This window comes from Adiantum capillus-veneris, chromosome 20 (genome assembly GCF_014529385.1).
Source record: "Adiantum capillus-veneris isolate H3 chromosome 20, ASM1452938v2, whole genome shotgun sequence".
NCBI lineage: Eukaryota > Viridiplantae > Streptophyta > Polypodiopsida > Polypodiales > Pteridaceae > Adiantum > Adiantum capillus-veneris.
In genome coordinates this window covers 80,797,256-80,814,726 of record NC_140950.1, presented here as the reverse complement: position 1 = coordinate 80,814,726, position 17,471 = coordinate 80,797,256, and the positions used below count along the sequence as shown (strand labels likewise).

The 17,471-nt window shown below is 43.2% G+C and overlaps 1 protein-coding gene across 2 annotated transcripts in view; it reads right to left on the bottom strand.

The window, feature by feature from the left end:
- Nucleotides 1-3,328, bottom strand: part of VPS34 (vacuolar protein sorting 34) — a 64,796-nt gene extending 61,468 nt beyond the window's left edge. Inside the window, exons 1-8 of one of the 2 annotated variants that reach the window (XM_086492617.1) lie at nucleotides 3,004-3,328; nucleotides 2,805-2,907; nucleotides 2,629-2,725; nucleotides 2,399-2,557; nucleotides 1,612-1,821; nucleotides 1,297-1,490; nucleotides 1,056-1,203; nucleotides 805-900 (exon numbers count right to left, since the gene is read on the bottom strand). In XM_086492617.1, coding sequence (XP_086348743.1) covers nucleotides 805-900; nucleotides 1,056-1,203; nucleotides 1,297-1,490; nucleotides 1,612-1,821; nucleotides 2,399-2,557; nucleotides 2,629-2,725; nucleotides 2,805-2,907; nucleotides 3,004-3,106 — 1,110 coding nt within the window. In that variant the 5' untranslated portion in view covers nucleotides 3,107-3,328. The remainder of the gene's footprint in view (nucleotides 1-804; nucleotides 901-1,055; nucleotides 1,204-1,296; nucleotides 1,491-1,611; nucleotides 1,822-2,398; nucleotides 2,558-2,628; nucleotides 2,726-2,804; nucleotides 2,908-3,003) is intronic. The other variant, XM_086492618.1, reaches the window with a different exon arrangement.
- Nucleotides 3,329-17,471: the final 14,143 nt, after the last annotated feature.

The following is a 17,471-nucleotide window of genomic DNA, read 5'->3' as shown; positions in this document are numbered from 1 at the left end:
TGATTGCAGGTGTACTTCCTCTTCGTGAGGGAGTAGGAGCATAGGAAGACATGAGCCTCTGCAGGAGAAAAGCGCTCTGAGGAACTAGAGCCAGATCAGCCCAAGGGTTTCGTACCCGAGTTTGGGAAGAAGATCCACGGATCCGAGAGAGGTAGTCTCTCAAGTTGCGATCCGGAAGTTGGGATTCCCAAGTAAGGACTTCGTGTCCGGGAAAGCAGAGTTGTTCTGCGGGAAGAGGACTCTGGAAAGAGAGTTAGAAAGAGTTGCAGGGATGTCATGCCCTGAGTCTGGAAGGTGAGATCCAGAGGCGAGAACCTTGGTTCTCAAGGATTTGGAATAAGGAACGGAAGTTCCTTGGAATAGGGTTTTGCCCTAGGAATCGGAAGCTGAGGCTTCCGGGAACCATCAAGTCTTATTCTAGAACGAACGTGGTAATACGTTCGGTTCAAGTGCTTGTATAGACTTCTCCTCAGTAATAAAGATACTATTACGGGGGGGGGACCAACCCATCTTCTGGTCCCCAGTACTGTGTCGATCTTCTCTCTCTCTATCTCTCTCTCTATATCCTCTGGCTTCAGTAATAAGTGATAAATCCTATTTATCCGAATGTATTTTATATTGTTATGCGCTCCCGTTTGTGACAATAACATCAAGTAAGTAGATTTAGACTCCATACTTTAGAACGCAAACAGCTAAGCCCAAAAACAGTTCTAAGATATGACAGTAGAATCTTTTGTATCCAAATTTCATAAATACTTATTTGCAAAAGGACTAAGAACACGCAAACCTTGATATTCATCTTACCTCTTCACTTTCGAAGACTGGGGACAAAAGCTCCAATGCATCTGCTATGTCAATAGAAGCCCACCTGTGCATGAGTTCGATTGCTTGTCTTGCTTCCTGCAAGACCCATTCTGAAAATCATTCTTTAAAAACAATGAACCGAGGGACCAAACCAGTACTCAAGCAAGTCATAGACTGCCTGAGAACATCCATTCATTTGAAGCTCACCAAAGCAAGCTTTGGAATACACATTTGATTATGGTAAAACTTACATGTGCATCACTCCAGTCCACACATCGTAAAAACTTTGTAAGCGCCCTTTTCTCCAACATAAGAGAAAAACGGAACTTCCAAAGAAGTTGTCTTTCCTCACCACCGAGATCCCGAGTAGGTGGGTACTTGAGGATTTTGTGTATTTCTCTGTGCAGTCAACAAAATAAATTTACTTTGAAGTGGCACAGTGAACTGCACAATGCAGCAAATAAGCATCTTAACAAGAACAAATTCCCATACTTCCGCTCTGTCGCACTTGGCTTTAAATCGCGGTCAATAACACCACGAGTAACACTTCTTGCAAGTTTCAAGTGCTTGTTTTCAGAAGGATTTTGCTTCCCAACCTCTGGATCCAAGACACGAACAAGCTGATTTGATGCCAATATTGGAGCTTGCATGGGTAAATTTGCACCCTTTTCCTGAGAAGAAAGAACCTGCTGAATGTTAAAGATTTGATTCTTTTTGTATAACAAACAATAAATGCCATCTTCTCTGATACTTTCTCTTTAAAAGATTATGCTAAAATCCAGGTGGGAAAAAATTTGAGCCATAAACCTGAAAAGCGACTGGATGCTCAAACGTCCGAAGATCCACGATCAAGTGAAGATGAGCACTTCCATTGATTCTATCTTCAGTTTCCTTGACCTGCTCTATAGCTTTAAATGCCAACCTATCTAGCCACTCAATGTGCCAAAGCTGCCCTCTTTCATACTTGTTGACGAGCTTCTCTAGTCGCTCAACTTCTCCCCATTCATGTTTTGGCACCTGCTTTCAGTAAGCAGACTCACCAAATTTGCTATAACCAGCATAAGAAGTGAGAAGAGAACACAATATAGAAATGAAACAATAGATATGGCTCGTCATATACCTGCCATTGATATATTACTATCATCAATATATTTATATTAATGTATAGTTCGTCTTTTTATGTTTGCTTAGTGTGATTATCATATTGAACATAATTCTGCTACAAATCAACTTAATCACCAGTGAATAAAAATGACCAAGTGCTTACAATTTCATGCTTAGGCACAAATACCAATCACAGATGCATCTGCCTCTCTTATGAGCCAGCCAGACAATCAAACTCTTGCTACCAGTCTTCAGATAGCCACTAAGCATAGAAAAACCCTCATCTACTAAAATACAAGGACAAGTACAATCGCAACTATATTCAAAAGTCAGATTATTGATTGAACTTCATATGTTGTTAACCTTTCATTGCCAAAACTCATGGATATAAGATAGCAGATTTTGTTAAAACATTGAGCAAGGCAGACTCAGAAATGCCCGTGATTTGCTTACAGCATTATCACTCATAACAACAACATGTTTATCAAACCTTTCCTGGTGTGGTTGTAGGAACTGATCCATCGGCGATCCTCCCTTGCCATAATCTCAGCTTTTGCTTGCCTAGTTTCAGCCTTTTCTTTTTATTGAAAAGTTGCAACGTGGCACCCCCAACTGCAACTTCTTGCTTTGGACTCGAAACGTCCCATACCTATAGTGTAGAAAACAAGTAATGTCTGCACATGATAAAGCGACCTTGCAGCTCAACAAATAATTACTCACTGTAAAAGCAAGTTGGGCATCCAATGTCAAGTCCCGATATTTTGCACTAAGGGTTATAAGTTCATTCCATCTAAATGGCTTCTCATTACATGCGAGCCTGCACACAAATAAAGATTTGGTTTTTAGCGAGGCGAGCAACATTGTTATGAGCCCAAAGAAAATAATGACACATTTACCTGGTTCGAGTCAGCAACCCAAAGAGGATACCATCTATATACAGCCCACATTCAACATACAACTCGGAGGGAGAGCTGGGGGGCCCAATCAAGCTTGCCAAGTCTAAAATCATAGCAAGGAAAAATTCACAAGTGTAAAAAGACATACAGCCTCCACAACTTAGGATGAATTATGAAGAAGTGAGCTCTTTCTGCATACCTTGAGAAGGAGGGTTGACAATCTGGCCCACAAGGGATTCCACACGCAAGGTGACAGGAAGGTTGATGTCGCAGGAAAGGAAGAAGCGGAAATTCATTGTCATCTTCGAGCAGCTGCTGCTGCTCTGATCCTCAAGAAACTATTGCTGCTGTTAAAAAACGAAGCTGACGGGGGTCCCCCATAGGCCTGTCAATTTTGAGAGCCGTCGAGTCCCCCATCGGGTCAATTTGGATGCAGTAGTTCAAGGTCGTCCGCAACGCAGGCAAAAGTCGTAGAAGTGCCATATATTACAGGAATACTATTGCTTCTTTTTGTTTAAAGCAATTCCCATATATCCTCTTTGAGCGCTACCAAGGTCGCTTGGTCGCATTCTAACGCATGACCCAAATCAGGGCGATCAAATGCTGAACCAACCAAGATAGTTCCTTTAAACAAGAATATTATTGTTTTTGTAATAAGCACCAAAATTTTACATCTGTATTGGCTAAATAGTGGCTTAAGTCTTTTTTTATTACTTGCAATTGCAGACCACCAGGTTTTAAAAAAAATACATATATATATATATCACCAAGAATATCTCCGTAACTACCGTGCAAAAACATTAGTTAATTGGATTTATAACATTGAGAGTAGCAAAATTAAGATGATTGTAGTGAGCATTTTTTTAAGAGAATTCATTATGAGCATAAGAAAAATACTTGATGGTAGATAGCAAAATAACCATAATATATATATATATATAGATATATGGTTTAATATACTAACATGGCACTTTTTAAAGGATCCCACTAAACCTTCATCCTACTACTACAGCAGAAATTGAAGGAAGCACAACACATGCGTGGACATGCGGCAGATAACAAGTCATCCACAAAGACAGAGGTGGGCAACATGGTCATGTGTGTGTGTGTGAAGCTACTTTTACTTAAATAATAAAACATAATTGAACTTTAACATTCAAAAGACAATTGGCTTTAGAGAAAATCAATGATAAGTACAAAAACAACTCAATCTTAAAATTATCTTTGTACATAGTTTATGAGAATGAAGTTTCATTCCAGTATATACTGATAACATAAGTACTTCCCCAGTAGTAGGTGTAGGTGTAATCATGTACAGACATCTGCTTTAAGCCAAAAAAAAATTCCAAGAAAAGATAGAGTCATCACCTGCATCCATTCAAACAAGACAACAGATACGCTAGCGTTGGATGTGTTTTACAGGTGTCAATGGACTATATTAGTTATTATCTATGTCCAACTTACAACTTTTTTAATTAAAAACATATGTCCAAAAAGCGCTAATGTACTCTAAAATTTTAAAGTTTTTTTATTTTTAAGGAGATAGTTATACATATGGTTTCTATATAGCCCCATTTTTTTAAGGACTTTAATAGATATTTATTATACATGTCATTTTGATCAGAAGACCACCACCCCTTCTGATCCAAGTGTTTTAATACCCACATCGGCATAAAAGATCCGAACCTTCAATATCCTATGCAGAGAGTGTCCAATCCAACCTTTTATGATTTAAGACCAGTAAAACATCATGGCAGAGTTTAGTTTGCCCAAGAGCAAAGATAGCAGAAGCAATGCCATCAAGATATAGCATCAAAGGTACCATTTGTGTCCGAAAAAACAGTCCTTCCAGTTTTCTAGGGCTAAGAGAGAGGAAGTACTGCTAGACCCTCCAAAAAATAATCTGTTTTAAGCTTGATAGTTAGATTAGTATTACCATTCTTAATGCTACAACATTCTTTTGTATTTTTTATGATGCTTTACATCTCAACATATCATTGATATTCAGTCAGAATAAGTGAATGACAGAAAAACCATAACCCATGTAGAAGAATCTGTAGTGTACCCAACATTTTTCAATAAAAGTATTTCATTTACTTAGCAAATATTTAAGGTTCACATTTTGTTAAGTTTTAAAGCATTCCAACAGAACGATCGGATCAAAATCGGACTCTTGAACTATGAATTATGACCCTTATTCACTTGAAAACAATAAAGTTGATGGGAAACTTAAGTTTCAAGATTGTAGCTCAAGATAAGAGTTGACTCTTTTGGAAAGAGAGTAATTTTAGGAAAGGGAGAGCAATTTTAGGAAAGGAGGAGTATTTTTAGGAAAGAAAGAGGAGGGAGTTCAGTTTAGAGTTCTTGTCTTGGAGCCCAAGCTTCTTCTAAACCGAAATCGTGCATCGGAATGCGTGTCCGCAAAAAAAGGGAGCCGCGAACGTACGCGAGCTTATCCCTCTATTCTTAGCACCCCCTAGGGCCTATATAAAGGACCCTTCTTCTCTCACTTTGAACACACACATCCATAGAAGCGGAAGCTCTATTGCAACGACGCACCGAAGGAAGCCTCTCTTCCTTAATCTCTCACCTTCATGCCATCTCCATCTCCAATCGTCAATGTGCCGTCTCCCGGTCTGTGAACACACTCTCTCTCTTTCTCCAACAACGCGCTTTTCTTTTCTCTATTCCAAAGCTATGGCTCCAAAGCGTATAACGCGAAGTTCTAAGGACGCCCATGCCGTTGCATCACCAAGGAAGGTGGAAAGAAATGTGTCTGCTCTGAACGTATCTCATGCGGAAGCATCAACCGAAGAAGAAGTTGAAGCCGTCCAACCTCCGGCACAGGAGTTAGCCGCACGCGCTCCAAATCCGGTAAGACAAATTTATAATTCTGCATTGCTATTCATGTTTGACTTGGGAAGCTAAGCATAGGGAACCCCTTAAACTGTCCGAAAAACGTGATTCTATCACAAGAAACAAGCATATGTTTTCATAGATTAGTGAAAGAACTGTTTGATAAATTATCACTGTTTGTTGAATTGTTATTGCTTAATGAATTGTTATTGTATGATAAGTGGTATTGATATGAAGGATTGGTTGATCATGTTTGATGAATCATTTAAAGAGAAGAATTGTTGAAAGAATATATTTTGTTCCTCGCGGGTAGCGAGATGATTCCGCAGTTAGCAGAGATTAAGCTGAGGTTACCGACTCTCTTTTGTTCCTCGCGGGTAGCGGGATGCCTGACGGTTAGCAAGATGCCTTGCGGTTAGCAGGATGCCTCGCGGGTAGCGGGATGCCTGGCAGTTAGCAAGATGCCTTGCGGGTAGCGGGATGCCTCGTGGTTAGCAAGATGGGAAGGTTGCGCAATTCGCAGTTAGCGAATAAATCCTTTGCAAATGCTCTGTTGGTTAGACAGAGGAAGTCCGCGGGTAGCGGCAATCATGAGAAATTGAAAAAGTTATTTTTGTTGAATAATAGGGTTGTCTTCATTAGGCCTTGTTTGAATTGTTTTGGTATTGTTTGAAGGGTTGTACAAAAGAACCTGTGTTTGGAATTAATTAAGGAACACTGTTTGTATATATAAAGCGGTGTGGTAAAAAGTGTGCATGTGGTGTGGAAAGTGAAGACTAGCTCAGGTTGCCAGTTAAGAATGGGTAGTCTCAATTAGTCGAGAAACTCTCCACTCCCTCTTATTAAGAGAAGCGAAATTAGAGACTTGTTGTGCCAAGAGTCGAGATGGCCCGAATCTACGTGACACAATATTACTATTTAGTTTATACTAAGTCTCATATCATTTTTATGGTTTATGGATGGCGGCCGTGCCTCTTCAACATGGGAAGAAAGGCGTTGTTTATGGATTGTAAATATGTCAATGGAATTTCATATGTATGTTAGGAAACAGATTTCATTGGAATCTTAGATTTGTCGACTTGGCTTGTGGCGTATGACCCTTATAACCACGTAAACGATGGATAGAGGACTTCCTCTCTTCTGTTGCTCGATCTCTACTTTGTGGAAATGGAGTAGGGTGTCGTCAACGGAAAAGGAGAATAAAGGAAGGCCATCTATCAAGTCACCCCAATCTTCTCAAGGTTGGGGACCTCACAGAATCCAATGAGGATGAGAGCCCTAATGAGATTGTTTAGGGAGAAAAACAAAAAAAGCCTTTTCCATTGATAATTAAATACGAAAAAAACCAAAGTTTCCAAAAAAATTATAAGTCTCTACCTATTTCAAAGAGGTAAACATACAAAAATATGAACAGTACGCGTTCGCGGCAGGTCACCTCACCAATACATGATGCTCCTGAGTTATGCTCAATAAGCCAGGCAATATCCTCCTTTGTGAGGATTGTTGTAAAGCAAATCAATCAACCAATTTCCCGTACTCCCACTACCTTAGGTGCCCCGTTTTTTATGCAGTAAATTATTTAAGCAAAGCTCACAGAACCGAAAACATAAACAGAAACAGCAACGAGATCCTTAAACGATAATCTCACATCAAGTATTTTTCAACTGTCAAACGCAGTCTAACTTAGCCACCCACATGGTGAGCCTTACCAAGCTAAGTCACACGGTACACATGCCTGGTGTTTACATCATCTTTAGACCTATATATACAAAGGAGAGATAACCATAATACCAAGAACAAATACACAGTAATCGACCTGTGTAGGTTGCGCTACAATCTCCATAACGACACAACAGAGAATGAATACACACAGTCCTCTCTTTATGCAAATAAAACACACACAAGGCTAAGTGAGAGTCGGAATGCACCCTCACCTCTTTAAATAGAAGAAGGTTGATCTCGAGTACTCATGGCGTGTAGCAGGCAGTATCCATCATCATTCCAGGCACTAAGTATGCCAAGTGCTATTTCTACTAGGGAAACAAAAGCAGCCGCCTCTAATGAGGTCCAGTTTTGTAGAACAGAGTAATCTATGCGCTATTAACATAGCAGGGAAGGCACAACTATAGAGCGTGAGTTACGCCTCGTTTATCGGAGCCAACTTAATTGCCCACGTTTATGATTTTGTAATTATAACCCTTTAGGGGTATCATCCCATGGTGTATTCTATTCCAATGTAGCCCAGAAAATGGACATTTTTTTAACTATAGCTTAAGTGGAATTATATAGAAAAAAGAAAGCAATATATGTATGTTTTTATTAGAGCAAGGCACTATGTGTGAAAACAACCCAGGTGTGATATAGAGCATAGTCGTTTTAGGTAATATACAGGGAGAGAAAAGTACTACTATGTGTGTGTGTGTGTGTGTGTGTGTGTGTGTGATAGAGAGAGAGAGAGAAAAGAAGGTAGGCCACACCTCGTGTGTGTGCGGAGAGAGGGAGGGGGAGAGAGAGAGAGAGAGAGAGAGAGAGAGAGAGAGAGAGAGAGAGAGAGAAAAGAAGGTAGGCCACACCTCGTGTGCGTGCGGAGAGAGAGAGAGAGAGAGAGAGAGAGAGAGAGAGAGAGAGAGAGAGAGTTAGCAACAAGGCTAACACAGATACCACGGATATCATTTTTTGGAGTTCTCATTGTAAAAACACTTATTATTTTGATAAATCAAGAATATTGTAACTCCTATTTTTTGGATAAACCTTGTAATTGATGAGTCGGGGCTACAAGCTTCTAGATTGTATCAACCTGTCATTACCCATCTTTGGTAGAACTCCTAGATTATTAGTTTTGACCACCAAAAACCTTGGTTAAGGTTTAAAAGCCAATTTTTGTAAGCTATTATTAAGTTTTGGATAATGAAATACACAGTGTGAGCTAACGTCGCTCACTTCTCTCCTTCTCGTGCTTCTTACTTCCTCCCCAGTTGTCACATTATAGTCACGTTTGTTGCATTGCAACCGCAGCATTAGGAAAAAAATGGACTCTTCATGGGCCTTGTAAGAATCCCTAATTTAAAGGAAGCCTGCCAAGATTAAGGGGAACAAAGGCTTTGAATGGGGCTATTTTGGTAGGGTCTCCTCCACCTTTGACCCCTAAAAAGGTAGGGGGAAGGGGGGGGGGGGGTAACCATTTAAAAAGTAGGGAAGGGGGGGGGTAAACCATTTGAAAAGTAGGGGGGTAAGGGGTCTTCTCTCTCTACCTTTTTGGCCAACTTGTAAGTGGCCTCTTAACTCTCCCATGCCACCTAAGCAAATCCGTGGGTCAAAGAGGTCAAAAAAATGATTTTTTTCAAAAACTTTCAAAAAAACTCTATTCCCCCCTAAAAAGTACCCCCAACATATACACATAATAAAAAAAAGTTTTTTAAGTTAAATTACTCAAAATTCAACATTTTTTGACTCCCTCCAAACTTTTAGAAAATTCCCCCCAAAATTGAAAACTCTCTCTCTTAATCTAAGCTCCTCTCCTACACCCATCCCCCTTGCACCTGCACCTGCTGCTGCACCTACGCACCCATCTCTCCATCCTTCAAGCTCCATCCTCTCCGTCCTACAAGCTCTATCTCTCCATCCTTCAAGCTCCATCTCTCCATCCTACAAGCTCTATCTCTCCATCCTTCAAGCTCCATCTCTCCATCCTACAATGCCTCTTGACGACGTGACCAATGTCCCAGCAACCTCTTCACGTGGTAGGTCTCTAGGGCTTTTCCTACGCCTACCTCAAGAGTATGTTCCGACAAAGAAAACATGCTTGGGTACATTACCTTCAGCCAACGAACGCTGCGCTCAAGGGGAGAAGAATGTGGATCTCTGGACAGACGGATGCTTGTATCCAAAGGATCCTTCTCTCAATGTTCATCCGTCTTTTACAAACATTCCATCACTGTTGCAATACGTTGGAAATGGAGAGCAAGGTTTGTTGGGCTACTGCAAGAGACTCAACAAACACGAGATTGCGCGGTCCGAGATCTACTTGCGTCATTGACAGTTGCTCAATGGGAGTTTCCACAATCTTCAAGCTCAGATGCAAACAGCTACTAGTGCGCTTGAGGAGGCAAAGAGCACCATCACAACCAAGGAAAATGTAATTAAAAAGCTTGAGGATACTCTTTCACACATGAATAGTACTGCCATGGGAGGTAGGGTGAGGAAACGAGAGTTGTCCGAAATTCAGACTCTTGCACCACGTGGAGGTGCAAGAAAACGAAGGGTGACAGCTATGAGGTAACATGTTCTATCCCTCATGTTGTTTAAGTTTAATATGGCTCATCATTGTTGTTTTGGGCAATAGGAACTTCGTCCAAGAAACGTGCGGCGGCGAGAATGCGTCAGCTAGGGCTACTTTACTTCGTTCTTGTTTCAACAAAGAGGATTTTATTAGGATGCTTGATGCTCCAGAGGCAAAACACTTGAAAGACGCAATCACTAAGAGAGTTCTTAGAGATTTTTCTAATATTGTCACTGATCTAGATGTTCAGGATATTTGTGATGCTGTTGGGATTAGTACCAAGGGCTATCAAGCAATACATCAAGTGTTAAAAGATGCATTAAGAAGTCGAGGAGTCACGGAAAACCTATTTCCACTTTCTCACAGAGTGCAGATTGCCAAGAAGGTGTCAAATGAAGATGTTGTTCACCGATTAGGGGACTACTTGTATATTGAAGACCGATGCCTCTTCAACGGCTCCGTAGCAAATCACAAGGAAGGAAGGGCCACGGGAAGGGAAGCGGTGTTGTTTCTAACAGTGTGTTGCGGACCGAAGGGTTTGTTTACACCAAATTCAATAATATCTTTGTGGACTTGATATGATTGCAGCAGTCCATGGCTGTTTTCTACAATTTGAGTGATGCATGTTAGTTTAGAGTTGCCTACATGCTCTATGATGTGTCATAACATGCATTCTGAGGCTTTATGTTGTTGGCAGTTCTTGAAGGCAAGCTTGTGTTCGTGCTGAAGTTGGATGAGTGTGTAATTGTTAAAGGGAGAAAGTTGGAGAGAATGAGCATCACGCTTATGAATGAAGCCCTAGCTTATGCCAAGCAATCTTGCAGTTCGAGTGAAGCGACAAAGCCCTCTTTTAGTGTGCAATCAGAGAAGGATGTATGGTGGCTTGGTGCAATTGAAGTTCCGAAAGAGACACATGAAGTCCTTGCATGGATTTTCAGTAGAATCCCATGGGTCACAGAGGTCATTAAAGCTCAAATAAACGGTGAGAAGCTCATGGTTCCAGGACGTGGGGAGTTTGATGTTGAATGGCATTTAGGTGGTGATCTAAATACCATAAAGTGCATGCTTGGATGCAAACAAGGTGCAAATTCTTTACTTCTTGTCCATTCTGTACGAAAGGGCACAAGACAAGTCGAGCAACTCAAGTGGAAGGTCAGGACGATGATAATGATGACCATATAAATAGGGAGTGGCAAAGTTTGGCTCTTTCATGTGATATGCTGCAGGTGCCCAATAGGGATAGCAAAGATCCTGGGTGGAACCCCATAATTCCCTTCTCCCTCAACAATGTTCACTTTTGCACATTGCATGTGTTTATGCGAATATTTGATAGGATCTTAAAGCATCACATTGATTATGCTTTCACAATGAAGCCCCTTCAACGGTCAAAAGACTCCTTGCAGGGGGTGGAGACGCTCCTTAATGAGATTGGATGTCACCGATCAAGGGTGAACATTGTAGCAGAGACTTGTAGGGAGAAGACATATGAGGTGGCACAAAAGGTTTCCATGAATGGAGCCAAAGCACGTCGATTTTTCAAGAAGATGTCAAAGTATCCAATGCAGGTATCCAAGGCAAGTGTCGATCTAGCAAGTGAGAAGCGGTGGGAGTTGTGGAAAGATTTGTGTTCATGCACGACGGACAAAGATCCCAATGTGGAGGTTGCTAACCAACGCAAGCTAGTATGGTCATCCTTTCAAAAGGTTGTGCAATTGATGAATCTTTCAAGCACCACCGTTGAGCAGCGAGAGGAGTTCAAGAAGGTGCTTTATGAATTCACAAAGGCCGCTAAGGACAGATGGTCTGAAAGCAAGATTACACACTACATGGTTTGTTTTAATGGACTTAATACATATGCAATGTTTGAAAATGTAACTTTTCTATTCGCTTATCTCCTTTTTGGTTGTTTTAGCACATTCTCTATGCGCATGGTGCATACTTCATGGACCGCTATGGTTCGCTTGATATATGGAGTACACAAGGCATGGAGAAGTCCCACTATCGAGCAAAAGGAATCTACTTCAAGAATACTCGGCATGGTGGTGGTAGTTCACACTCCAACTACCTCCAAGAGATGTTTAATTGGTTTTTTAGGCACACCTTTGGGAGAACTCGTACTATTGAGAAAGCAAGAGAATCGATGTTAGCAAAGCAGTTACGCAACGCTTCCCATACTGCAGCATCCGAGAAGTGGAAACGCTCGCGAGCGTCCCTCGGCCACGAAGCTTGGCGTGCAACTAAATATCGAAAAGGCAGCGTTTGGGTGTCGCGTCAGCCGTCCACATGATCCTGGTTTAGTTGTTCAATTCAATTGCTTTATTTGAGTTTCACTCACTTGGCCGCATAGTGTGAAAGGGCCCAAATCTCAAAAAAACCTATTTAAAGGTTGAAGGGGCTCATTTTGTCATCTTCCCTACTAGGTGCAACCATGGCACAAACAAAACAAATGGCTAGGATTGCATATCCAGAGGGGCCGGATGGCCAACGACTCAAAGGTACAGCAACAGAAGCTGGAACTTCACAAGCTCAAGGTGAAGTCCACACAGAAGAAGCTGGAGCTTCAAATCAGCATGGCCAGTCCTCTACAGCAGCAAAAGAGAGATGGAAGCATCGTCTTGTTGTCTATTCATCGGACTCCAACGATTCTGATGGCAACAGGGAGGATGAGAGCGACCAGGGCAAAGAAACAAACAGCCAAAAGCAGCCGTCAGAAGGCTCCGAAGAGACACAAACGGATGAAGATGCCCCATGGGTTGGCGTCCAAATACAAACTTATCAGGCTCGCATGTCTATTGGGGGTAAGACACTTCCTAAAGGGAGTGGACCTACACCATCACATCCGGTCGATAGTGAAGAGCACGAATCAGATGGAGAGTGGGTGGAATCCGATTATGAGGTGTTGGAAGTGCCTGTGCAGAAAAAAAAGAGAAAGAGCATTGTCTACAAGAAGAGGAAGCAAGCTGCCCCGACTCGTGCCAAAAATGCACCTCCACGTCGACCTCAGAAGGTACGAAAGCGCAGCCGTGCTTTTGCGGAGATTCGACACTATCAAAAGAGCACCGAGCTCTTGATTCGGAGGCCCCCTTTTGCAAGGCTATGCAGGGAGGTTTTGCAATTGTACAACACTTAGTTTCGGATGGGCGCCGTGGCCATAGAGGCAGTCCAAGAGGCAGCAGAGCAATATTTAACTGGCATATTCGAGGATTCTAACCTCTGTGCCATCCATGCAAGCGTCTTGATTCTATATCCCACTCTGTGCATTGTATTGGGAAGAATTTGAATGTAAGCGTCTTTTATTGTATACCCCAGTGCGCATTGTATTGTTTTAATTCTGCACCATGCAATGTAGCAGTGGTTCAAGTTTTGTCTACCTTCTATTGTATGTATGTAGCCATTAGCTTGTTATTGTGAAAAATTGCCTACGTTTAGCACCTTGGCTAAGTGGGGCATGCACTTCCTGATGTATCCATGCTATGTGACTCACTATTGCATGGCAAAAACATCTACAAAGTGTTCAAAATGGCTTGGAATGCCCCCAAGTTGGCTGCCACAAGGGCGCGCATTTGGGGCTTCCGGAGGCCTATGGATGGACATAATGCGAGCCCTTGTGGCAGCCTCTCCTAGTGCTTTGCTGACACTCTCCAGTGGTTTCCAGACAATTTTGACAAGCAATAAGTATGTTTTGTTTGCTTCAATGCTTCAATTAGCATAGATGCTGCTGGAATTCATCCCCCCTTAGTCCATGTCAGTCCTAAACTCCAGAAAGGGCTTAGATATTGCCACAAAGTTTGCTCTTGTGGTTTGTTAATACAACTTTAGGTATCTGGGGCAAGATGGGCTTAAGGTTACCTGGGTATCCATGTCTTCCTGTTTTGCAGTTGGGTATTATTGTCTTCTCACTCTGTTTTGTAACTGGATATGCTCCTATTCTCCAAGAAGGGTTTAGATATTGCCACAGTTTTGTGGTTTGTTAATACATCTTTAGGTATCTGGGGCAAGATGGGCTTAAGGTTACCTGGGTATCCATGTGTTTCTCTTTTGCAACTGGGTATTAATGCCTTGAAACTCTGTTTTGTACTTGGGTATGCTCTTAGATGTGTCCAATTTCATCTGCCACAAGGGCGCGCATTTGCACACTTCATCTGCTGATGGAAAGCCCTAATGCGCACCCTTGTGGCAGCATTGTTTAGGGACTTCCAAGCCCTTTACTAGGCACATACATAACTTTGGAAGCCTAGAAATAACAAAGTATACATTTTTTAAATTTTAATGCCTGCCAAACCCTTTAGTAGTCATAGCAAAAATTATGGTGCTTCTCATACACAATGGAAGCCCAACATATAAGAAATTCAAAACCTTGCAAGAAAGAGAGTCATAGACAGCAAAAAGTAGTTTCATTAAAGAAATCAATGGTTTACATGATGTCCGGCTTTTGCTTTAGGATCTTTCTAATTACAATTTTCTGGCGCTTGGCCTTTTGGGGTGGCTCCCTGTTAAGTAAAGTGGTTGTGATTTCTTGGGTGTCATTAACCCCTACAGCTTGGTTCATGCCGACATGGGCAATAAGGCACCCGCGAAAGTTTGCACCGAAAGTCGATATTGCAAAATCTTTCTTTACAAGCACTACAAGGTTGGCCGTTTGGGCAAGTGTTGTTAAACAAAACGCCTTGGAGAGTGAACGGAGAGCAAAAATGTTGTAGCGACCATTGGGAGAGTAGTCGGCATGGACAAACACCACGAAACCAGTGGGAAGTGTGCCGAGGTAGTGAGCAAGTGCCGCTTGAGGTCCGAACGGCGTCCTCCTCCCCCCTGACCGTTGCGCCCAGGCGTCAACCTCCAGAACATCCTGCAGAACATAGGTTTTCTGAGATATGGCACAGAATTATGATATAACATTAACAAAATCATTTGTAACAATCAAATGTAAGTGAGCATCTATACCTCTTGTCTACGATTCTCCTCATCGGCATCCGGGTGCAAGTAAAGATCCACGCTTGACTTCCCCTTTGGATCAAGCAAAACAAGTGTTGCAGTAGGTGGTGGTGAATCCACTCTTGCGCGTTTAGCCAAACACTTGGCTTGCATGGCCACAAACTCCTCCTCAGAGACCTTGGCCTGCTCGGCCGCTGCCACCTCGGCTTGTGCGATCGCCACTGTGTCCGCCAAAGTATTCCCCATGGGCAGTAGGAGATCATCGTCATGGGAGGTGGTGGTATCAAGCTCAAACTTTCCATGGGCATCGAGGATGGCGAAACACTCATCCATGCGAAGCTCAAAGGATTTCTCCAGATCGTGCATAAACACAAACTTCTCCCCACCCACCACAATGGAGGAGAAGCGGGTAATCTCTACCTCAGGGATGGCATCCCGAGTGGTGGTTCCTTCTGGCGGTCCCGAGGATGAACCGACTGATGGAGAGGCCTCCAAGAGGCCTTGAATCCCTACAGGGTAGGTCAAGGCAAGCGTCCTCTCCTCTGCGGATGAGTCAATGGCCGCGGGCTTGGGGTCCTTCACATCAGCCAATACCCCGCCGATCTGCAAGTGAGGTAGCACTACGTCAGGGCCTGCTGGGCACTCGTGAAGGAGGAAGATCATTATGGCCTGAACATAGAAAAAAGTGTTTCCGATCCTTCCCTTACGCATTGCTCGCACATCATCAGCTTCAAGCCGCACATATTGTCCGGCGGGTTGTGCTATGGTGGCAAAGCGTGCAAGCCGCTGATGAAATGGCCTGTCCCCTTGGTAGATGTGGTGGAGAAGGCCTTCAGGGACCCATTGAAGGGGATCGGGGAGCACCACAGACGGAGAGTGAGAGAGAGAGAAGGAGACACACACACGATGTGGGTGGGGAGACTCAAAGAGTGAGCAGCCCCCTATACACTTATGCTATGTATAAGGTATACAAGTCAGTGGGCGCCCAGACTCTGGGCGGCCGGGCAAGGCACAGACGCCTATACCCCAACAACCTCCCACTTAAAGGCGACTGTGCCTTTAAGCAAGAGAATCTAGTCTAAAGACTACAAAAGGCGAGAGAAAACCGCTCTCAACCGATGCCCACTAGTTGGCTGTGATCGTGTGCATCCGGTTGTCCTGCTCCTGTGTAAGTCCATACACCACCAGACGTACCGCACACGTACTGCAAGTATGTACACAATACCTGCATATCTCCCTCGTGCACTATGCCATCATCAGTCAACAGACGACTGACAACCCCAACTGCAAATGCTCCCACTGCAGCTACACTATCCGGTCTCAAGATCAGCATCTCATACATGAGACCACCGAATGCCGATGCAATGCTAGTGGGCCCTACTAGCTCTACGGAGCATGCATCAACATATATATCCCTGGCAATAGGCATCTCTGACTGACAAGGCGTGTCAGCCACATGCATCTCCTGACTGTCCGCAAAAGACGCATCAACCTGTCGTGCAACCTCAGAGCAAACCAGCTGCTCTAGGTGTCTGCTGGAAGACATATCCTGCACAACTATATCCCCATGCTCACTGTCGAGCATAGAAAGGAATGACTGCATAATCGCTGACATCTCAGCCTCCTCTGCAATCATCCACTGCAAACATGACCACTCAATCTGCTGTGACTCACTAGAGCTCTCATGCTCTAACTCCGTATGCATAGACTCTTGCACAACGTCCTCCTGTCGTGACTCACTAGAGCAAGACCGCTCTACCTGTCTATCCTGCATAGAAGTATCTCGCACAAATGACTCTCTGCTTTGCTCAGCCACTAGCAAAGCATGCATGTCTGACTGCTCAAGTCGTGCCCCAACTGTGTGCACAACGAGCTCACTACTCTGCACTCCATGCAAAGTACCCTGCAACCCATGAGCAAAAGAGACTCGCCTGCTCTCTCGTTCTCTACCTAGCTGCGTGATCACAGAGACAGCACCGTCTCTCGCGTGATCCACATGCAATGGGTAACCTGTACCACTCCTGGCACCTCTCACAATCACTAGCGAACCCAAATGCATCACAAAATCTCGCTCTCGTAGCGAAATCTGACATTCACAATCTATAAGCTGACCAATCGAGATCAAACTCACTGTCAAATCTAATACATAGCGCACATGTCATAACAAGTAAGATGCACCACTCGATAATGACAGTCTCACATCTCCTGCACCTGCTATCGCATGCACCGATCCATCAGTCAAACGTACACTGCCAAGCATCCCGCTAGAATAGCTACAAAACCATTCACGATGCGGCGTGACATGAAACATAGCATCTGCGTCTAGCAACCACTGCGAAGGGAGTGCACTATCAACATGTATAGCATCTCGTGCATAGCTCGAGGTAAAAGTGACATCCCCATCACTAGTATACTCTGACATTGCATCTGCCTCAACCGTCAAAGCAACTGAGTCCATGGCATCACTACATACATCTTTGAGACTGCCATGTCTCCTACAATGTCGCATACGACGAAAACAGCGTCGTCTAACGTGTCCACAATGACCACAATACCAACATATCACCTGTCGGCGTACTCGTGAATGTACATGTCTCACA